The sequence below is a fragment of the Bombus vancouverensis genome, chromosome 4, assembly GCF_051014615.1.
Source record: "Bombus vancouverensis nearcticus chromosome 4, iyBomVanc1_principal, whole genome shotgun sequence".
NCBI lineage: Eukaryota > Metazoa > Arthropoda > Insecta > Hymenoptera > Apidae > Bombus > Bombus vancouverensis.
The window spans coordinates 4,784,350-4,808,447 of record NC_134914.1 but is presented as its reverse complement, the minus strand read 5'-3'; the positions used below and the strand labels follow the sequence as shown (position 1 = coordinate 4,808,447).

The following is a 24,098-nucleotide window of genomic DNA, read 5'->3' as shown; positions in this document are numbered from 1 at the left end:
AATAGTTAATAGTAATGATTCAATCATTTTATATCTAATGTGCAGAATTTATTGTAGTAAGATAGCTTTCTACACTGTTACGATTTTATGCTAAAGATTTGAGGGATCGTTTGAATCCTTTTCGTTTTTGTTTCAGGACGCATCGAAGAGCAAAATTCAGTTCCGCCTGCGATTGAAACATTTTTTTTACAATGATTCTTATAATATACGAATTTATTTACTTTCGCAGATATTTCAACTTCTTTCTAAAAATGATCGCAAAGTTCATATATTCAAATTTTCTTAGAAAAGTAACAAGTGTAGTCTGATATTCGCTGAATACATAATAAAATAATAGAACGCAAAAGCAGGTTTGAATCGTCGATAAGAGTTCGTTTAAAGGTTCGGATAAAGGCTCACGGTGATCAGTATCCTGAAATAGATTCGATCACACGAGCTCTCTCTCAGAGAAAGCAGTATTTTGAAGCATGCAGGCTGTGAAAAAATTTCGAACTCGATGCCATGGCAGTGACGATCCCGAGCATAGCTTGCTAACATGAGAGATTCTCGTGTTATCATTTGCATCTACTACTATATGTATATATTTATATATATAATATATATTTCTGTAATAGTAACATATCGTTTAAACTCTGTATATTTTCCCCTATACTTCATCAATTTGTTTTCTCTAGAAATGGGTGTGAACAAAAGGGAGAATCGACGGAGAGACGCGTTGACCCGCAACAGCATTTTCTCTAAAATCTTCGAAACAATGAAAAGAAAAACGAATTGACCATCGTCCCGGCACAAAGGTGCATGTAATATTTATCATCTTCATCTCAATTTCTGTTTAAATCTATCTCCATTACTTAAAATCTACCAAGGGGCGCCAGCGCCTCAAAAATTGCACGCTCCTGAACGTGCACATATTGTTTCTTTTTTTTTGCTTCTTTTTCTTTTATACTCCTACTGGATACACATATAACGTGTGCCTACTTGTATTGCTTTCATTACGACTTTAGTAATGTACTGCATCGTTGTAGCGTGATAACATTATCGTTTGTCGCTGTTATCATAAATGCATACAAGAAGTCGTAATACGACAATGGCAAAACAGTTGAAGGAAGGGAAGATAGATTCTTGTCCTTCGCTATTACTATCGTCGATAACAGAAGTTCCGATCTTTAAACATGTAATGAGAAATTCTGGTCAAATGTTGGTCTTAAGAAGTAAAAATAATTAAAAACATCGTGTACGGATTATTTCGTGGAGGTGGATGCTTGGAGAAATTCACAAGATGCTATGATGTGGTAACGGATGTAAAAAGTGAATGTATTGCACCTGCAAGACGCTTAACTTCAAGACAGTCGAGCGATGCAATATATTTTTAGTAGATCTTATCTTCCTTTCGTTTACAAATATCAAACTACTTCTTTCAACGTTTCAGGGAGTAAAGCGCGAACTGCGTTGCTGCTGCATGAAACTATACTTAAAACGTGAAAAATGTCTCCTTGACTCTAGAAAGATTCATCGACACAAAAGTGAGGCCACAGATAAACATGCCAGACAGTTTTAACGCTTTTCAGGTTGGATATTGGACAATAAACGACGAACACATTATCGCCGGAAAAAACATGCTTGGCAATCGAATCAAGTTGAATGAAAACGTTTGCAAAATTTGCTAAGTATCAACTCAGCCGTTCAATTCTTTCGCTGAGGACGAACTGCTGAACGCATGTTACTGAACTGTATTCAGCACAATGATAAGAAGATAAACGTTTGTCGCGTTTGTTCATTGGTATTAAAAAAGTTTCACAATGGAACGAATCATCGCGATTTTGTACAAATCGCGTTAATAGTCTAGTTACCAGACTATTGAAGACAAAGGCAAAATTTATAACAAGAGGTAGTCCTTTTATCTACTCGTCGACTAGTTCCCAAAGCATGAGCGCAGCGTCGGTCCCACCGACAGTGACGACATTCTGATCGTTGTAGAGAAATCTGGCGCAGGCCACTAGGGAACTATACACTTTTTCTTCGACGTATTCGGCCTTAGCACTGGTACATGGATACCTGAAAAGTCTCAGATAGCCTTCTGCATCACCACTGACTAACATGTCATGAGCTGCTGACCTACTTGACGTAGTTAGAACAGTCGTTAACGGATAGTAACGATTATTCCACATTCCTGTAAATAGTATTGTTAAATATTATTTTAATAATCCTGAAACTGTAATAATAATAATGTACAGTGTTGCTTTTGCTGTTACAGAACTTGCGTATACTTACCAGATACCATGTATCCAACCATGCAGTTGTGCGTGTACCATTTCACGTCCTTCATAACTAATGGACTCTTCTCCGATGATAAGGCTTTCACATCCCCTGAAAAATGTATTTTAAGTTATATTTATTCTCTTTAAAGTTTAAAGCTAATTTAATTATAAAAAGAAGCAACGTTACAGAATACTAAGTCGTAGTCCTGTGTAACAGTCTGGAGAAATCTGCTATCGGAACTCCAGTCGAGCTGCACTAATGGTTGCGTTCCGCGGATCTTGTTGCTCTTCTTGTATGAGAATCCGTCTCTAGATACTCTAAAGAGATATACACTACCATTCTGAGAACCCATTGCCACGATTTCTCCCGCTGTTCAACAAAAATAGAATCTTATATCTTTTATAATCAACGTACAAAAATATACAAATATGTGATCATGTTTTATATGTGTATCATACTTGGATTGTAGCCAATGCATGATAAAGGTGAACCACAAACTCTAAGGGTTGCTACAGCTGCCCCTGTGTCTGCGGCGAGGACCAAGAGATGACCTTCAGAAGAACCAGCGGCAAGGGCAACTCCAAAAGGATGGAAAGCTATGCAAATGCACTCGAAACCGACCTAATCAAACGTTACATTTGAATTTGAATTTTAGTTAAGATTTAACAATTTTTATTTGAATGTGAAAATTTGAAGGTTTAAATTAATACCTGCGTCGTCCACAAGAGTTTATGCCTGCGCCAAAGAGCAATATTCTTATCATGACCCGCAGTAGCGAACACTTCATCGTCAGGATGCACAGCAAGGCCCCACAACTGCCTCCCATGGCCAAACACGACTTGATTAAACCTTCTTTGAAGAGAACCTTCTAAAATATTATTCCTGGTAGTTCCAACATAAATATTTCCGTCGTTCCTTCCTGGTCTCTGAGGATAGATACTTCGCACACCTCCTACTGCCTCTGGTAACTATGTAATGTAATATTCAGAAATAGCATAACATATAATACTTGACTATTAATTAAAATCTAGGTTACACGCATACTTTAGTATCCGTGATACGTTTGTAATTCTGAAGAGAATCCCACGCGGCGATTTTACGGTCTTTTTCTCCACCAGAGAGCAACGTTCCCTCTGATAGCATAACAAGTGAGCTAATGCCTTTATTATGCGCCTCAAATTCCATTCGTACAAAGTATGCACCATCCGCATCCACGGAGTAAACGGTGATGAAACCGTCGCTATCTGCCGTGACGACATCTCCGTCTTGCTCGAATTGGATGCTAGTCACGTGCGTACGGGACGGCTTAAATGGAAAACCAGAATCAGTAAGTAGCTCCAAATAGACGAGCACACGTTTACTTCACATTGCAACGTACAGGTTTGATAATGTCCGTTCTTTCAAAGAAACCGTCTTTCCGCCGATTCCAGAAGGTCAAGTGACCTCTACCGTGCGTAATCAGCAGATTGTCGTCGAGAGGATGAAAAGCTGCACCGGTTAAGTCCTCCTGCATGGTCTATAAAAATTGGTATTACACACGGACATTATGATATATGATCATGACATTGTAGCGTGCGCGAAGTAGGTGGAGAAAAGCTTACCGCCACTTTACCCAACAAATGGCCCCATTGCCACTGCCACACTGAGAGTATCGCCTCTCTGCCAGCGTCAACCGCTAATACGTAACTACCCCCGTTCTGTACACCGAGAATCATATAAAAATGTGCTCGTTGTTCAATTCTTTTTTATACGATATTTAGGTTCACGTTATGTTAGTACATTAGTATCGCGTATGCGTGCATTTGGGTGTGATATTTTACCAGTTGAGAGAATGCTAACGCGGAGACGCCCATCTGGAACTCAGTCATTCCGAACACGTACAGAGTAAGCAGAGTCTCTGTTGACCATATGCGAACGTGTGGTTGCGCTTTTCTGTGTCTACCAGCTTTTTGTCCGGATGCCACCAGCTCTCTACTTGGGTGAACCTACATATACATTAAGCAAATACGTTGAAATATTTAATCACACTTATTCGATCTTAAAATTCCGGAGATATTAAATTATCTTTTTACATTTTTTGATTTTAACGTCTGATCTATTTTAGGTTCCCGTAATATCTTTCCGATCGATTATAATCCAGTTAAAGTCCCAACTGAAATCAACAATAATACCTCCATGCACGTAATATCCTCCGTATGGCCCACATAGTGCCGTTGTGCATTTTCCTCTCTGTCAAAGAGAACAGCCACGGCAGCGACATAGTACAAAAGTTCTCCACTCGGTAGAACCCAGAGATTTCTTCGGGTATCGGTGCCCCGATATCCGTAAACCCATTCAAGTTGCAGCTTCTTATCCGGCGGAGAATTGTCCACCGGTGGCAGGTGGGAAGGTGGATAAAAGGATCGTCTCAATCCTCGAATAGTCACTCTAGCTGGTTCGTCTCGCAATACCTCGACAACGCTATAATCTATTTAGAAAGAGCGTAATGTGCTCGTTTAATATCGTTATTTACAATTAGATAGTCGGTGTACATAATGGATAAGCGAAGAGCGATATGGAGAACCGTTTACTCGGACGACGTCTGAATCAGGGGCATACAAAGCGCGTGGTCTGCTTTTGCTACGAGCTCGTCTTTGACGGCCGATATCCTCGACCACAGTAGGTGGTCCTCGTGATCTGGATCTTCTTGCTGGGGATGCGGTAACAGCACCAGCTATACCCATCCCCGACCCAGTACCCAGATAAAAAGTATCCACGTCAGCGAATTCGTTCCTTAGTTGCGAGAAGCTTCTGACCTGTTAACGGTATAATCATTTAATTTAGAAACAGATGAAAAATTATGGTTTTGTTTTTAATATTGTCTTTAAAAAATTATCCTTGATTATAAATTCTAAGGATGCGGTATTGGTAAAAACAAATGCGAGGAAGGAATGTAGGTGTCTAAATGAATGAACCTAGACACATCTTGTTCCCGTGTCGGAATCGTGTCGCGAACGTCACTGTTGACGTAGACGTCACAGGGTGTATACACGATGATGCATAAGGTAGTCAAATGCTCGCTAAAGAAAATTGGTCAATTTGAAATTCATATACGGTCGTGACCTGGAAAGATGGATCTCTGACCTTTTTTCCCACGAGCCTCCAACCGACTTACAACGGCCGCGATCACCAGAACGTATAATCGTGTAATCTGCTATGACGTTGTGAAACTCGAATCAAAAATGATTAAAATAACATGCAACGATGAGAAGCAGGAATAATAATATCTTACTTCCATCTGCTATCTTTTTGCATTAACAAGATGTGAATTTCAGTATCTATTGAAGCGGAATTTTGTTTGTATCGCTTAATGACCTATTTCTTGTTTCAGGAATTTTATTCTCTGATTACCAACGATATTTTTGAGTATAATAAAAAGATCGTTCGGAAGCGATTGAAAAGAGAGTTAATCAACGACCCTATTCCATTTATTGTAAAGAAGTCGACCCCGATATCGTCACGCTTCGTTTCGACGCTTCTACCCCCACCATCGCATGCATATTTATGGACAAACATTATTCAAGCAGATTTTATAAGTACGATGCCGAGCCAATGTCTTCGATTTGCATAAATCGCTGATAAACTTTCGAGTCGCCCACGTTTCGGCCGTTCACGAACGTACACCAATCGATCACGATGTACGTCATCCTTCTCGACAATTTCGGCCACGGATTTTTATTGTATTTCACGTGAATTTTTACAGTACTTATTTCTATTGCAGTATTTTACCTCTTGACCTGAAACTGTGAACATTCTTTTGGCCCCATTCATCTTCAATACTTGTCCAAGATCTTCCAGCACTTCTTCGAACGGTTGCGAAGTACGGAGGTTCAACAAGACTCGACACTGAAATCAATTAGTTGTAACTCATAAAAAAGAAAAATATAAAGAAATTTGAAATACGTTTTAGGTGTGCTTTGTAATTACTACCTGTACTGTATGGTCATGGTTGTTAACGATTCGTATGACACGTCCCGAAGAAGGCTTTCCACCGCCAGGAGGTGGTGCTTCGTCGGTGATGGAAGCTTTCCTGCTAAGACTCGCCACCGCTGGTGGTCTACTTTGCCATCCTCCGACACCACCTCCAACGCTTGCTCCACCTCTGCTACCTCCGCCAGTAGGACTCGTGTACCAGGTGTTGCTTTTCTTTCCGTAGCTGGCCGGCTATTATTCCAAGTTAGATAATAAGTTAAAAACAAGTCGTGAAAACCTCAAGTAATTCCATTAATTATTTCTAACAGCACTGGCGTATGATTGGTTAAATAAATATAGTGAAACTATGCTAGTGGCTTTAAGGTTTAAATATTCATTTTAATTGTTAACACTTTATATCACAAAGTGCCTCACTATATTTGTTTCACTATAATTTAACATTAATATATAGAATCTGATTAGGATTTGGAGGACCTGCAACATATCGGCCGGCAGCGATATAACTTCAAAGGAATCGCTCATCAACACGACAAAACTGTCGCAGCCGTCCCAGGATTTAGGGCTACAGGACTCTAGCTCGGAGTCGCTATAAGAGTCCGCCTTGTCTCCGCCGGCGCCAAAGTCCGGCTCCAAGTCCGAGCGGGACGAGGAACTTGCCGACTCAATGGTGAACCTAGATCACTGTAGTCTCACTCAACGATATTCACAGTCCTTAGAGAACGTTTTTCACTGAACAGTAAACTTTATCCTTGCTTGTTCACATTCTTTTCCATCACTTGCACACAGTAACCCTTAGTTCTTCTTTAATCTTTTTAATTCTTCTAATAATACCTTATATAACAGATGGAAAAATTTTATTTCGAGAACTTAGAAACAGTCGCGCATGTAACAGACTGTTATTTCTTCTGTTTTAATCATACAACTGTACTTCGTAGATTGGAAGACTTTAATTTGACTCTATAATTGTATGAACGACACGGGTTCGTAAAAAAGAACGGAGAACTTCTGAGAAAAAGGCGACGCCTTGTAATCGCAGCAGCTGATCGCAAAGAGAACTACGATCGGAACAAATGAAAACGTGGTGTCCAAAGCAAACGAGGGCCGTGAGAAGGTTGTGCCACTAGGTGCAACCTCAACTGTGTTCGATGGACAACTGGAGGCGGGGTGTGTACTGCCTCATTGGGCTGGAGAACCAACCCCCTGGCTGCAACATCCCCTACCCTCCCCCTCCGCTTTCTAGGAGAGCCATCGCGTCTCAAGGCCAAACAGCCATCCCCTGTACTTGAGAGTATATAGCTCACCAAATCGTGCGACACGTAGATTGCTGATCAAAAGTTTGGATTCACTATACGTTCGAAGAAATGCAAAAATCTTTAGAAGTCTTTTTTAGTCATTGACTTATTTTCTGGTCTTAAATCGAAGATCTATCGAAGTATGGAAAATTGTAGTTAACACGTTAATAAACTAGTCGTTGGTAATTTTATATTCATAAAGATTTTATGTTATATCGTACAAAATTTTATATTTCTATCGCTTTTTTTTCTTATATGGCTTTTTATCTTTTGCATATCATAAAGAATACTTTATAAGCAACTTAAAGGTAATATACTACAGGTGCACTATTTTTTTTTTATCTTCATCTCACGTGTATGTGATTTTATATATAACAAGGTTCTTGCATACAGTTGATTGTTACAAAGTATAGTTCTAATGTAATTTTGCCTGTGTCATGATTTGTCGACAAATGATGGTATATTATGATGGACGAGTGGAAATTTTGTTAAATGGAAGCTTGATGGACACCTGTTAATGAGGATATACGTTCGGAAATGAGTGTTCGCGGTAGGAAATGAGGCTGAAAGCATATTTTGGAATTAAAGGCGTCCACGCCCTGATACAGCGGCGTGCCGAATGAAAAAAGAAGTAACATCGTATAGGGCCAATTATCCTTGTTGACTAAATGAGGTCAATATTCAAGTGAGACAGAGAGGCAATGAAAAAAACCTTAACGAGGCTAATAGTGTAATAAACCGACTTATGAATTCGAGACACGCACGCTGCTGCCGGCAGAATGCCAGAGATTCGATGACCTTGCAATCGTTTGCTATACTTGAGATCTTTCCAAATTTATCAGTGGCAAATAACAAAATTTCATAAAATCGTGCAATTCAATCATTTCACAGATAGTTCTTATTTTTCTTCGTATTAAACCTTGTATTAATTTAACCTTTGTATTAAGCGACCCAAACAATGATACAAACAAGTTTCAGAGAAATTCTTCATTAAAAGATAACTCAATCGACCGATAGATGTGTACGCGTTCATCCTCGTGCAGTTGCAATGCAATGCCAGCTTTGATGGGATTGGTATGATAATGGAAGCATAGATTAACACAAGGTGAAGGTTAAACGACTCTCTCTTTCTCACACAGGCGAGCAACCCTACCGGTAATGCACCCTCCGTGACGTAAGCTTAACCCATGGGTAAGCCATTCAGTGATTTCTTTTCTCGAAAATTATTAGCTTTTTAAGAAATTACACTTCGAGATGTACGTATGTTTAAAAGATGTTCGAAGACGTTATAACAAAGATTGAAGACAGTTCAAGTTCAAATTGTTCTTATAATATACAATAAATACTCATGACAACGTGACTAAGACGCTTAATGGACTCGAGGCACGAGCTTTAAAAGGAGAACATTTGGACAGTGAAAAGATATATAATTTTTTGTGGTATGAATCAGCAGCAATAATTTGGGAAGGATCGATTGGAAATCCGTAGATTTCACGAATTATCTGGTAACGTTATTAATTCCGATGAAATATATTTCTAAAATAACTAATTTACAAATTTTAAATTTAATATTTAATTTATATTTTCGTCAATTATATGTATGTTAAATACACAGATACATACTATCAGTGTAACAAATAAAATCTTATAAATTTCTCATATATCAGTAAGTGATTGTTTCCACTATAGAATAAGGAATATTATTGTATATAAACACCATCGCTAGTGAAATCTGTAACGTGTTTAGAATCTTAATGAACTCCATGAATTCTGTTCAAGGCTACCGGACAGTCTTTATTATTTACTTTCTTATATCACTGTCGAAGCTTACTGTTCGACTAGACTCGAAACCAGTTTACGGGTCAACTTTGTTTCCGCAATCTGATCGACTCCAAGCAAGCTTGAAATCAGAACGACTTACACAATCTCTTCCATCGAAACGAACCTCGTAAGGTTCGCTGCTCACGAAGGTGTCTATTAATAAATTACAAACTAAAAATACACCCCTTCATCGACGTCCAAGGCACAACGTCGTAGAAAAATCTGTTTCTCATAATTATAAGTATTTGCCGCTAGATGAAACGAAAGTTCACAAATATTATGTACCTTGCTTTGAAAAAACAATTTTCATAATTTCAAGCGGATGTCGTAATAATTTGAAACAATATTGTTTTTTCTATGTAATATGGTACTTATATAATCTATAGATTCCAACGTTTCAGGTGAACAGTTTGCACGACGTTGTAACATGAAATAGCCATTTCGATCGTGTGGCTGGAAAAAAAACAAGGCAACTAGGAGTAGAAAAAAGAAAGAAGAAACGAGAGTCCATTCACGAGGAGTTTAGCTGGTTCGTATAGTAATTTATGACGCTGTCCCCATAAATTACGATTTGCCAGCGAACTGCAATATGTGTGAGTCAACGCATATGTTTGTTTGCAAGGCCAAGGTCACGGTGCAACAATCTTCCGGCTGTTGGTATGCGATCGGATGGAAGGCGCAACGAAAGTATGCGTGGGTGCACACTCTGGGTTCACCATGGGTGCTACAACCCTTAACCTTTTCACGCATTTACGCGGTCATGTACCCCGTTGATTCATCTTTCTGATACAACAATTCATGCTGCACAATATTTACGCAATCAAATTGATAAATAGTAGAATTTTTGTGGCTTTCTTTTTTCACTTTTACGTTATCAAGAATTTTACGTTCGACCTAAATATTTATTTGTACGTATTGTAAAAAATCTGCCACATGATTCGAGTAATTCGATCTCTTTTCAGGTATTAAAGATCGAAATTTCTCGATTAACCGTGACCTCCAGTTTCAATGAAAATGAAATCCTGCATATTCTACAATCGATTACGCTATAACCAAGTATCCTGTCAAGAATATCAGCCTATAGAGATTATTAAGAATATTTTAACCATCATATTTTTTATCTTATATTTTTTATTCGTTGCATAATTTATTAGGAGAAAATTATTTGCTTTTCACATGAATGTATCCCTTCGCAGAGAACAACAGGACAGGATATTGAGTTTGACTTTCTCATCTACATTGGAACACTAGCTCGCAACGTACAACAAGGTGAATATCCGTCTTAACCGTTTACCTTGTTGATAAGAGAGCGAGGACCGTTGAAAGGTCGCTTCACTGTACTCCAACCCTTAACCTTTGGCGCCAGGTCACTGGATATAAATTATCATTTGCAACACTAATTCGATTACTCGAATTGAATATTTTAGTTAGGAAAGAGCGTTGACTATCATTCTGATAAAAAATAATACGCTATGTATTTTATATATAAAATTGATACGAATTTGTGGTGAGAAAAAATGTATTTCCATTTTCCAACAGTTTCCACATGGCATTCAATGCACGCGCGCGGGACTATAATTGGCAGGTGATAAGGCTCGCTGCATCGATAAGCTGTTTGCGCGGCGATCGTTGGGTTAATTCGGCCGATTAACACGAAACATTTTTTTTCTTCCCGTATCAGTAATCTCGTGTGGCGTATACACAACCCTGATTTTTCGCGACGATCGTTGCCTAAATTAGCTTCGTGCACTTTGTGTAAGATGTTAATATAAAAATTGCTCACATGAAAATCATCCACAACCTACGACTGTGTGTATCGTAGTGCCACATAGGCTCGATATACAATAGAACAAAAGCGTTCCGCTCAATCATCTACGAATTACTTAATATTTGATATATTAAGCAGGGCTTTGATGAATTACTATAATTTCTATATAGTTAAAAGAAGGCTGGTCCTGACGCTTTGAAAACTAACTAGTTTCATTCCTAAAATAAAAATGGTTGCAACTTTTAGAGTAGATTGATTATCAAGATTCAGTAAGAGAAAGACCAAGGTTCTTTCTGAAATCTTTTGAAATATATTTTGCAGGATAGTTTGAAAATAATATAATAATGTATGATGGAAATAAATTAATTTATATGGGTTTCTGTTACTAATACCACATATCACAGAATTCCTCTATCATTCCTTTCTACTGTTCTGGTGTATTGGAACTTAGAATTGCATTACTTTTGTTTCATTCTGTGCATTATTAGAAGAAAATCGAGGGTTGTCGGGGCTACTTATGCATGCAAGAAGTTGAAATCGTAATTGACATATATTACAGGAGTGCGTGACGAGCGAGCGTGCTATACGGAGTGAGAGAAGGTTTAACACACAGGGTAGTTGTCCTGCGAATGTTCTGCGACAAGCGTGCAGGCAGTCTGGTCAAAAGGCAACGAATACCATACAGACGGGATGCCGCAGTGATTTACATATCGTCGATCGAGGTATACACGTCATGTGGCGAAAACGTGTGTGGATTGGTGTAATACGCACCGGAGGGAACGACGGATCGCGACCGGTTTTCTTGAAATGCTCCTCTTTAATCGACCCTTACCGAAATTCATTTATTTCGAATTCGAACCTCATACATATTCAGCGCGACAACCAGCGATAAATGATCCAAGCCACGGATTACAATGCGAATAGTAACACGAATCTGCGTGTTTCATGATAACGGGAGGAAGAGGGGAGAAAGAAAGTAGGTAACGGAGCAACATTCTGACCACTTTGAATTCGCACTTACACGACCCTTTCCGATTTGCGGATCGTTCAATTGCATGTCGATATGTCGAGAAGAAGGTCCAGGAGTTTTTCTTACGGAGATAATTAGAAGGAACTTACCGTTGCGTGAAACTACCTTATACTTACTATTAATTGCATTAACATTCCTATTTAATATGTAGACATATGTCTCGCCGTATATTTTCTTAATTAAACTTTCCTCATTTTTTTTCTACATCGCAATTTGAAAATCAGGTCACTAAAAGTCATATTTTCGAGTAACTTCTTTTTCTCATTTTATGCTATAAATTTGACCAGAGAAGAAATAGCGTGTAATTAAATATCAGCCTGTATACTTAAGCTTCTACATCTGTAAAAGCTGATTTAAACGCAAGGAGGTATTAGTCAAAAATAAAAGAGCGCGAAACGAAATAAGAAGCTCGATGAAGAACTCTCCAGCTCGAACTCTACAATCAGTTGGAATCAGATCGAATGTTCGCGTAATTATTCGATAAGTATATCGCTTCAAGGTATATCGCTTACAGGATCGACGTAATAATGTCAATTAAAGTGGACTGCCGTCAGTCATGCAGCCTAGAAGAGCGAAAAACAACAACTACCTGAAAAGGAGGTGGATATCGAAAAAATTTACGAGCTTAAGGGAGTCCGTTTATCGTCGCAAATATTTTTCGACTAGCTTCCTCGTTTCTTCGCCCTCTCCCTTGCCGAGTACGTGTAATTAATCTGCAGGCAAGCATGCAATATTTTCGTTGGCCCAAAGACGATAAAAGCAGGACAAAATTTGGTTCACCGAGATTATAGCTATCAAAATCTTTTCCTTACATGTCACATGTCCCATGAATAGCCTCGCGTGAAACGTCCATAAGAACGCAACAACGATCCGTTCTTTGTAATTACATATTTTATTCGTTTCTTAGGAAGGTATTCCTTGTGATTTCGTGACGCATATAGGCCAGATACGTGCAAGAAGTTTCTGGCGCTAGAGTTCGTGACATATCACGGTGGAGGGTGGCTGACATGAATTTCAGACTAGTTAACAATTATTTCTTTCAAGAACACTCTCCAGCGCTGTTATATCCCTTATGAACTTACGGGAGGGAACACGTGTGCACACGACAGTAGCTGCGACCGACTATTTCAGAAAGAAAAAGGACTCGTTATCACGGCGAAAGCCGGCACGATATGAAAATGAAGAACGAGCTCGAAACATGCGTGACGGATCGTCCTACGTTCGAAACGTGCCACTAGCGATTACAAAGAAATAATCGTGGCGATTATTCAATTGTAAAACGCTACCTGAAGGATGGCAATTTTTGGCGACGCTTTTTATACTTAATTTATAATACATCCATGGAATTAATCTAGATACAATCGATAAGATCGAATACAAAAATGGTCGTAAGCTAAAACGACGTAAGGTACATTTTCAAGAAAAAAAGAATCGTATAAGCGTACAATACATCATTCTGCTTATCGTTTCTTCAAATTTTATTTAAATATTTTGGTAATACGAATAGAACGAAAATGCAAATACGATTATAAGAAACGTACCGAAAGGCAATCAAAATGACGGAGACCTCGATGCCCGACTAGTCACTGTTCCATGTCAGTGTCACACATCCGAATCGGTCGACGTCGTCACATAGCATCGATGCCTTTCGATGAACGGTTGTCACACGTACGTGTGTATTACGTTTGCGCTCCGAAGTTTGCAGTAGTAATAAACTGTTACTTCCGACCGCAGTAGTAACGCCTTTGCGAGAGACGGTCAGAACATAATTGATTGCGTCAACTCACAGCCGGCTGTAATCGACGCTATATCTTCCACCGGTTCCTCGTCATTTCCGTTATCCCGCAACATTAATTTTTCATCATGTTATCGCTCTTCCATGCGTCACTATTTCATTGCAATTTCGAATGCAACCATAAATTTCCAAATATAACGTGCTCCTAGTTTCTAATTGTACGCTTTTTAACAATGGATTATACTTATCAGGCAGGGTGGGTAAAATTTTGAACCGTTAAGAGAATATCTACTCTACTTCTATATCTAATCTACTTCGTCAAGTTTCTTCAGGCAGAACGGTAGAAACCCGGTTTGTGAATCGTCTATGTGGAGAACGTTGTATTTATTGATCCCTTGCGGGACTGACCAACGGTCAATGAGATACGGTCTCTCCCTTGCTAGCTGCCCTACGACTTGAGAGCCCTGCATCGGTCTCCTTAACGGAAATACGAACCTACCCTCTCACCCTGTCTCTAACCCCCTATGCCACAACGTGATTCATACGTTCTTGGAGAAACTCGACTATGTATACTACAAAAAAAAGAAAAAAATGAAACAGCGTAAAATGTTTGGAGGGAACGGGAAGAACCAAAAACTGCATGTGCTTCGACCTGGCTAAATTATATAAAGTTCCTATATAAAGCAATTGAACAGTGGACAATCACTTAATGCATAAAACACGAACGACACGAAGGAAGCGAATTAACTGGCAAACGATCGAGCATCCGACCTACATTTTAGTCTGACGAAGATCAGCGGGATAAGTTTTTGTGGTGCGGCGCCATAAAGAAATTTGGGTCATCCGTGTAGCGAGGTGAAGAAACTGGAGTCCATTTAAAGGCGCAACCGTTATCACGACATGGAGGAAAGATGGATTAATGACTGGTTTGGTGGGAATGAAAATATGCAGACGAGTGGAACGCATGGAAGCACGATAATGAGGCATTAAGCGAAATAGGATGGCGTACCATTTGAACGGGACCAGAGCGACATAAGAGGGTGGACTGGTGCGCAACCGCAGATCCAATTGGCCAGCCCTTTTCACCCCGCTTTCCAACCAACCCTGTGGTGATACTTACTCCCACTTTTCGTCCCGTTGACACGCTCCCACCCCTACCTCAAGACCGCAGATTCACCTACGTACGTCGATCTTTCATGCCACGTGGCTTTGGTAAACAATAGTCAAAATATGTATCTGATACTGATTTAGTACAATTAGATTCGGTATCATTAAAAACGAATGCAGACAAAGTTATTCTTATGGAGAAGAATTATTGATGCAATTTTTTATTTAAATCTCGTTAAGCCTTCGATTGTTCCTTTTACAATTTTTAGATGATATCTATGATTAAAAACAACAAGATGGTTCGTAGAGAGCTTAATATCGATTGGACCTCTTACGATATAGGTCAAGGTGAATCTCAGTCTAGATATTGCTCATGAGAATCCAGGATATAGGTCATGGGTGTATGAACACCGATTCTGGACTTCAATCGGCATGCGAGGGTTGCTATAAGTACGATAGGATCGTACATAAGCTTTAGCCACTTTGTCGGATCAAGGGCTGACCCAACACGAGACTAACGCCGATCGAAATAACGGATCGTACACAAGCCGAGGTAGGAAAGCAGAAACTGCGACAATACGATATACGGTATAACGAGCGGCTTGGTCACACCTTAAAACCTAGAAATTAGGTTGGGGCGTGGACCACCCTTCACATGGCATGACGCAACGATAAATGATATCCAATCCTTCCTATCGGCGCTTTCATAAAAATAATGAACACCCGTGGCCTTCCAGGCGAATTGAGTTGAAAGGTTTAGCCGTTAATTGGACAATTTTTCCCTGCAACCAATCCCTCGACTTTCGAATCTCGTAGACGATCCCTTTCGAATTGGCCTTGATTCGTTCTACGTTTGAATAATGCAGCGATTAACGTAAGCATTTTAGAATTGACTTGAATAAAATACAATTTTGAATGTTTGATATTTGTCAAAGAAGATTGATATAGAACAATGATCGTTGTGACTGTTCTTTTTAGGTAAACTAGGCAGATTAGTATTGCGTGTGGCCTGCTTAAAGACTGATCTGGGCCAGATACACAAAGATTGTTGACAGCAATATACGCAGTTTTCTTATAAATTGCTATATCGCGACCTGGCCAGCCCTATTATGCTTCCTATTGATATCTGCGTGTGTATGCATTAGCTGTATGTATACACGTGCCCAACACGTTCAAAGTACGCATTTGTAGAAGTCGCCAGTGTTTTAACGTCCGTCCACCTTCTTGCACACAGGCTGTGGCTCATGAATATTAAGTGTGTGTTATGTGTACACCAGCTCTAGGTTCGCTTTAATTATACGAACGATACGTAAGCGACGAATGCCCCAAGTAGAAAAGGATATTTACTTTTCGCCATGCACAAGTCCCTGCACGTGTTGAATTATCGCTGTCGTAATAAGATTGGTTCTCTCGTTCGAAGGGGGGTGGGAGGGTTGTTGTTACCTGACCAGATTTGATCTACACATACACGCGATCCTGTGTCTTAAGGACCTTATTTCTTCTTCGTGCAATGTATCAGATCGAATGACCCACTTTTCCGCCGGTGGGCGATTAAGACCCTTTTTTCCAAGCAATCTTAAACACCATGCATAGTAACCTGATTGGAAAGTAATGCTTCTTCCCAGCAGTATTTCTTTCTGATGATATGTATTTCTAATGATTCTCGCCGTTTCTGAGCTTCAAGATTTCATCTGGCGATATTATAGATAAAGAATTATAAATAGAAAGTTCTTTTCGCTTACCTTGAACGATTTGTAGCTGGAAACGACGTACGAGGCACCGTCTTCGAGCTCGTCCAAGGTGAGTTTACGATCACCATCCATGGAGAAGATGTGTCGCGCCCCTCTGGGCAGGTCCATTCGCAGGGACAGCCTATCCAGGAGTGCCTCCAGGGAACCGATGTCCCTTCCTGGCTTAAACCTGCAAGTTATCGCTGTGATAAGAACTACGACTTCGATTTTCACAATTAACTTCCGTTTTCCGATAACGTTTCATCAATATTACACAATTAATGCCATTTAACTCTGAAACTCATTGGTAAACGAATGAATCACGCTTGTACGGCTAGTATCTTTTGTGTGCCGCAGGGAGAATCTCATTCATAGGCTAAAATCAAGGCCACGAAGGGTGGACACGCCACCTGCACCCAAGAAGGGTACTAGCGTAAGCGCCGCTTTGTACACATGACAAGGATCAGGCTACGTAACACGATCATCAACGGCAAATAGATTTTAATAGCTTACCTGAACTCGATACCAGGAAAATACGGGTCGCCATTTTTATAAAATGTGACTCTCCTGGCTCTCCAGTAACCGAGGTTGTTGTATCTCGCGGGCGCCGGCTCGTGTCGGCTCTTAGGCCTGTGCTCCGGCTGCTCCGGAGGCGGCATGCGGGGACTGGAGGGTCTACTCTGCCTCCAGAAGCCGGCCATGCCGCCTCCACCCCCACCTTCGTTTGCTAGAAGACCGCCACCGACCGCCTCTTGCGCCGCTCCACCTTCCACTTCCACGTCCTCTTCCTCTTCGTCTTCCTCCTCTTCTTCTTCTGCCTCCTCCTCCTCCTCCTCCTCTACGTCGCTGCGAGCGCCTCCACCAGGCATCGTAGAAGCCGTCGCGGCCGTCGTGTTGGTCGTCGTGGTGTTGTTGGCGTTCACCGTCGATGCCGTCGTCCCGACGCCGCTAGGTGTAGTTACTGTTACCACTGAACCAGTTGATTCTTTCAGGGAATTCTCGTCCTGCGCCGCCTCCTGCTCCTCTTTCTTCATTACATCTGTTCACGACAAACGATGAAACTCGCAGAAAAAAGTCGATGAACTTTCTGTCGATTTCCTTTTCTTCTTTTTTTCATTAATTCTAACTATTCATTTTTCATTCGAACATAGGTAGATACAAAGAAGAAAATTTTTTTATTTATCACCACAGAAACTTAAAAAATATATACTAAGGAGTATTTCGAAGAGCAATGGCTTGCTTGTGAATTGAAATGAAAAAATAGAATACTCAATCACATATATCGTTTGGTATATACACACATATGTATAGACCAAGAAGTAGTCCGGAAGGTAGACGCCGTACAAGCCACGGCACAAGCTTTTGTGGTACTAAATCGTTTCGTTCATAGACCCTTGAGAAACCCAATTGTATTTCTATTTTGATGTTTCAATTCCCTTTCAGCTCTTCGTTACTAAATTTCATTTTTTAAACTATTTGATAATAAAACGCACACGTTCTTTCGAAATCATGTACCTGCGAAATCTAGTTAACTATTTATCTTATGAGAACAAAAGAACAGAGATGTGAAATATATTTGTTTTCTAATCTGAAATTTTTTTAAGAAATATTTTACTTATAGCCTCGGACGTGGCTTATGGCATCATGAATTTCAACAAACCAAATCTCTCATCTGTCTGATAACAGGAACGGGGAGAGCGATTATTACGTGCCATAAGAGGTTGTGCTACCTTTTAGCACGAGTATCTGATCGGAGATCTGGGTGGCCGGTTCCCGGAACACATACTCGGATGATCACAATCTCAAGTTGGATAATTAGCTCTCTCACCTGGCTCCGAGGTAGTAGTTGCGCCGGCTCCACCAGCCTCGTTGCCGCCACCCACACTTCCGTCGCCCGCTGCCTCCTCGAGCTGCCCCAGGCTGGAGCCGGCACGCAAACTTGACTGATTTTCAGTGGCGATCATCGGCGCAAGGCCGACACCTTCTACCTCGTCTCTTTTCCTCTTCCCTGTTTTTCAGTCGGTCTCGCTCTTTCGGGATCAACGAAACAATCCTGAGGAAAGTCTGCATTTTTATTCAAGTATGTTCATGAAGGGATATCTTCTGAAGACCTTCTGTTGTTTCAAGATTTTGGATATTAGAGATTGTTAATATACAATAGTATCCATTATGAAAAAGTTTTGCGAAATGGAAGAGAATCGATATTATACCAATGAATTACAAAACATAAATTTTACTGTATAATGATAATTCAAATTAATTAGGTTACCCTAAAAGCTTCGTTACAGATTCTTTAATTTAAATTTGATTAATAATTGGAATAATTTAACTTCAAGTAATGACAAGAGCAAGATCGAGTTGTTACTTCTGCGTACCTCAAGAATCGACTAACACTAGCCGGCGTTCTTTTCTGCAATGTCGTCCTCCGTGAAATTGCCTGTCAAAATTGATGGATCGTCGAATTGTTTCTTCCGTGAGGATTCAAGGCTCCACTTTTTTATGCCAACGCGCGGCAAAGAAGTGACTATAGGGAACGAAAGGGCCTCCTATATGCCGGCAGGACGTCCACGTGTCGCGTGATTTGCCGGGGATTCCCGATCGATCTCCCTGCTTACGATGCACTTTTATTTTATAACTGCAGTTCACTGCAGATCAATCGATCGTCTCCCTTCATCTTGCTTGATTAAAAGGTACACTCAAATTTCAAGTGCACATGAACAATGTCCAAAGCAAAGTCTCTCACAATTGTTCCTTTAATGATCCGGTGTTATGAACCCAACGTGGACTACGTGGTTTAAGATTAATGTCACGTAATTACGTTGCGTAACGCTAGATTATTCCTCGAGGAGTTAAGGTCACGAACTTTGCACAGTAATTGGTACACAATAATAACAAAAACCGAGGTGCGGCTGGAAATTTCGATCAAAGGGACTTTATATCTGATTATAGGACTAACTGATAACTTGAAAGAGTATAAAGAAATTCTCATTTTATATTATATAAATAAAATATGAAATTTCGGAACAATTTGTACGCAAAGACCATAAAAATTAACATAAATCGATTTAATTATACATGTAGATGAAACGTGGAAGTCCATCGTGAATCAGCGGGGGTGTAGCCTTTTCTATAGCTCCTCCATTCATTCCTACGCACCGACTTATCCTAGTCTACCCACCGGAAATTCACCACAATCGATTTCTTTCACTTCATCTTTCCATCCAGCATGGTCACCATTCATCACAATTTATAAAGGATGAAATAGAGAATAGAAAAAGAAGTCATATTTGATTTCGTTTAAAAAGTAATAACTCCATCTGCTCGGATTTTAGATTGTAATCACCAACTTCGATGTAAAATTAACGAAAGAAAGAAGATAGCAAAAGGAATAAAGGAAGAGAAAAGCACGTAACACCGTGTTGATTGATCGTCCATCGACACCAAGTCTCATTTGGACGCGAGATAACACCGGACAGTCGCGATAGTATACATATTCATGCGTCCTTCGACGATGGCGTCTCGACGTCAAGTGTGTCGCTCCGAGGGACAGCCACGAACCACGCTACCTCGGCGCCGCCGTCGTTGTCCACGTCGCCATTCTCCTGCCCGGCGACGTTTGCCGGCATCGACGCCCCGTGTCAGTGAACCGTCGCCGGCGAAACGAGCACCGAACTTGTTGCACCGCGACCAGGAAGCTACGCGCAAGCCTCGTCTTCCGTTCAGATCGCCATCCACCTACCCCTATAATCGATGGAAATATCGTCAACAGAAATTGGTCGATAAAATAGATAAAAATTTACGGATCATTAACTCATTAAGGACATTCTGTAAATTGACTTAAAAGGTTTCAAAGAAAGTATCGCGTTAATATATAACGGGTTAAATAATTTAGCAAAATCAAAAAAAATTAAGGATGAAAAACATTAACATGGATTAAGGTGAAAAACATACACGAAACTGATAGATATTATCTATATATATTATATAACTGGGCATTGAACTTGGGGGATTTCGTGCAGATAAGGAAATGCTGAAAAGAGGAATTTATAATCACCATCGCTTTACAGAGATTCGTGACATTTCGTAAAGTTTCGTAAAGATTCGTAAAATTAAGAATATTGCGGCAGACTTTGGAAAATCCTGAAGGAAAGTATCTATACATTGTATAAGTATTTTGCGTGCAGAAGATTGCGATTTCTGAGAAGGAGCGTGGCTGTTTCGCATTTAAAAATTTCAGAAGAAACGTAGCGTATTTGCATATATCGGTGTGATGTCCGACATCTATGTCGTTAATAATACATAAATATTGAACAATTATAATCTTAACTGAGAACGTTCGAACCGCATAACGCAAATCGACCTTTGCGTAATAACGGCTAGTGGACGGTTGGTCAAGTGGAACTTTGATAATTAGTAGCACGAAACGAAATGTTCCGTATCGAATAACTAACAATTTAAATCGTAGAAGTGCAAAACACGAAGAGAAACAACAATCATTCTAGGACATAGGATTACCAGGTGAAAGAAACTAGGACAACATTTGATAATGCTGGTAATTGAAGTTTCGAAAGACTTAAGTTGAATCGACTCGATGTTGTTCAACATGCTTCAGTTTGTTCCCGTGCTCAATATCTTTTTTTAACAATCCCTAGATGGCTTGCATTTCTTCAAGCCAGGAATACTAGACTTATCGGACGGCGACTAGAATGATTAGCCGCATAAAGCTTAAGAATTGCAGAATGCATGATATAAATACAAGATACAGAAGGCGGCCGCCGCGAAGGTCGAACAAAACAAGCGATAACGTTAATACTACACATTCGACCGACGCTCCTCTTTGTATAAAAATTTCCAACTAGAATATTTGTCAAACATTTTGAGACCTGTAAAATATCTGAGAATTTATTATTGTGATCTTATAATATCCGTTTAACATCAGAAAATATTTCTCGAGATATAATTTTTAATTGTATTTATTTCATGATTTCACATCGTAAAGTTGATTTGTTGCATTACAGTGGTCATCTTTATAATATTCCGTCCACGGAGGGGCGAATAGTCGATACTTTGGTGGAGTTGCGTGTTCGCCACGGAAGGCGGCTGACCAGATTCGTTCTTCAACCACTTAAGTAATCGAGCGGCCGAGCAGCTCGTATATCACAGTAAGCGTGAATCAGCGGGATTCGGTGAACACCGAATCTCAACTTTCTCTCTATTAGACTATTTGAAATTTGTTAGGTTTGTTTCTGTCTGGAAATGTACTCGACTGAAAAAAGGGGAGGAAAGTCGTCGTTAATTCCGAAACTAGAACACTTTTTAGTCTAGAATCTTTTTTATTTTGTATTTTTAATATTATTGCAATATGTCGTAATCCTAATATTATTCCATACTTTCAGGAGGGTGAAGTTAGGAAGTAACAAGTGTAACATTTTATTTAATTTTGTATCTAATTATTTAATATTTGTTTCACCTAGATCCGCTATTTGTTAGAAGAGTTGAATGCTATAAAATAAATATCAAACAAAAGCAGTTTTGTCTTACTGAAATGATTGCTGATTGCACGCTTGAAAGCTACCGGAAATCCATAGGGACCAAGCAGGTCAACGGGTTTCGTGTCACGGAAGTACCGATATCCGATTAAGGGGCAAGCCATTAGAAAAAGGGAAAACTTTTTTAGTCCAGAAGAATAAAAAAAAAATGTGCCACGATGATTTCACGCGATACTCGAAACTTTTCCGGGCAATCGAGCAAAAACAACAGACAGAGCCGTGTCTCCCTTCATACTATCGACTTTACAATAAAACTGGAAGAGCCATTGGCCGAAAGCTACAATCGTTCTCTTTTTTTTCTTTCTTTATACAGTTTCAGAACGGTGGTAAAGTATCGTATTTGCGATAAAGATAAGAAGCTCAAATGATATCCAACATTGTTCCATAAATGTCACGAAGGTGTGTGCCTGAAAAACTGAACTTAATTAGCGCGCATTATTAAAAAAGCACAGAAGAGTATAAAAAACAATAATTGCTTTAAATGTTATCATTTTTATCAAGAAAAACAATATGAGAGATATAGTTTCTGCATTCAATAGCATATATTTTAATATCTTTTCTATGAATTATCTTTTTTTATTCGTGATATTCGTTCTAGAAAGCTAAATTGTTAATTCTGTGAAAAGTACAGCTAATAAATGGCAATTTGCAGGTTTATAAGCGTAACACATATCTTGAAGTAAAATAATCATTACAGTACAATTATAACGTATTTGCATTGTGGCATCTACTCGAAGCTTTCACTCTACAGTTGAGTGGCCTCCACTTATACTGTTGCCATCGCCTGTCTTCCTTGCCTTTAAGATATACGCTTGTTGTGATACATTAACTAGCGTTGCTCATGTCCCTCTTTGCACTACTACGATTCATGAATTTCTAGGTTCGATAGATACTGATAAACTACTGTAATCACGTTATAGTCTTTATCTACCGTTACAATATTAAATTTAAATAAACTTGACAATATTTATACTCATTGAGAAAAATATCACAGGATGAAATTCGCATCTCAAAAACAATTATGAAAATTTCGTATTAAGCAGCTATCATGCATATAATTAATGATGCAATCACGTGGCTATATTATACATACATAATTATCATTATCATATTATCATTGAATATTACCACGATTCATAAGAGGTTGATTTATCAAAAGATCTTTATCTAAAGGTATTCAAAGACCTTGTAGGTCAACGCAACGAGGCACAGGAGCGTTCACATGGAATGCATTTGTTTCCGGGAATGGCAAGATAAGGTTGGTACGTGGCTAAGGCGTATTTTTCATCGCTCATTGAGGAAACATCATGTACATCATAAGGATTATCAGGATCGTTTTAACGGTATCCTTGTGGTTGAGATTTTGGATGATATTTGAACGAATTTTATATTTGAAACGAACCATTTCTCGTGTTCTTGGATCATGAAACGAAAAATATTGAATTAAGTACGAATACATGGTAATTTATTAACTAATTTTTTAACCTACTGTTCTTTTTCACAAAAAGCCCTTACCTGCCAACAAGGAATTAGATGAAATTAAAGAGAAATAAAAGTAATAATATTTGATATGTAATTTTATGGTTTCGTTTAAATTAATTACCTTACCTACTTCTTTTTTATCTTTTTTTAAACAATATGTATAAATTATTGTAGAATTTAACGTATTCGGTCTGAAGGACATAACATTGTAGTATCGGTTACGTGATGCGTGTTTTTGATTTCGTGCCGTGGTCGTAAGTTGCACGACACTACCACGATAAAAAGACGTTGATTTTATCCGAAATAACGGTAAAAATAACTAAAGAGGTATCACACAGACAAAAAGCAAAATA

At 39.3% G+C, this 24,098-nt stretch overlaps 1 protein-coding gene and 2 long non-coding RNA genes across 5 annotated transcripts; 2 read left to right on the top strand and 1 right to left on the bottom strand.

The window, feature by feature from the left end:
* Window positions 1-26: 26 nt before the first annotated feature.
* Window positions 27-19,650, bottom strand: DCX-EMAP (Doublecortin-domain-containing echinoderm-microtubule-associated protein). 3 transcript variants are annotated; one of them, XM_076617710.1, is made up of 17 exons: window positions 19,090-19,650; window positions 18,543-18,767; window positions 17,228-17,753; window positions 16,727-16,904; window positions 6,229-6,462; window positions 6,028-6,144; window positions 4,823-5,054; window positions 4,431-4,726; window positions 4,080-4,244; window positions 3,861-3,956; window positions 3,638-3,775; window positions 3,304-3,564; window positions 2,970-3,227; window positions 2,718-2,880; window positions 2,446-2,628; window positions 2,272-2,367; window positions 27-2,170 (listed from the first exon to the last, which is right to left on the bottom strand). In XM_076617710.1, exons 2-17 carry the CDS (start codon window positions 18,676-18,678, stop codon window positions 1,902-1,904), a joined length of 3,348 nt encoding a protein of 1,115 aa, XP_076473825.1. In that variant the 5' UTR covers window positions 18,679-18,767; window positions 19,090-19,650; the 3' UTR covers window positions 27-1,901. The 3 variants fall into 3 exon arrangements, with proteins under 3 accessions (XP_076473825.1, XP_033197875.1, XP_076473826.1); XM_033341984.2 differs by lacking the exon at window positions 19,090-19,650 and having other exon boundaries at window positions 18,543-18,769; XM_076617711.1 differs by lacking the exons at window positions 16,727-16,904; window positions 17,228-17,753; window positions 18,543-18,767; window positions 19,090-19,650 and adding an exon at window positions 6,706-7,436.
* On the top strand, window positions 3,508-6,109 carry LOC143302550 (uncharacterized). Its single transcript, XR_013058140.1, has 3 exons — window positions 3,508-3,586; window positions 5,630-5,936; window positions 6,020-6,109. It is a non-coding gene; the product is annotated as an uncharacterized LOC143302550 (long non-coding RNA).
* LOC117160906 (uncharacterized) lies at window positions 8,287-11,469 on the top strand. The gene is made up of 4 exons (XR_004464903.2): window positions 8,287-8,597; window positions 8,663-8,714; window positions 9,746-9,873; window positions 9,967-11,469. It is a non-coding gene; the product is annotated as an uncharacterized LOC117160906 (long non-coding RNA).
* Window positions 19,651-24,098: the final 4,448 nt, after the last annotated feature.

What these genes read in the sequence shown, in the direction of transcription:
- DCX-EMAP (XM_076617710.1), bottom strand. Translation starts at nt 18,678, where the DNA reads ATGATCGCCACTGAAAATCAGTCAAGTTTGCGTGCCGGCTCCAGCCTG. An exon ending in AGGATATTACGTGCATGGAG is followed by an intron (nt 4,245 to 4,430) that starts GTATTATTGTTG and finishes ATGTATATGTAG; the next exon opens with GTTCACCCAAGTAGAGAGCT. An exon ending in ATTTGTTGGGTAAAGTGGCG is followed by an intron (nt 3,776 to 3,860) that starts GTAAGCTTTTCT and finishes CAATTTTTATAG; the next exon opens with ACCATGCAGGAGGACTTAAC.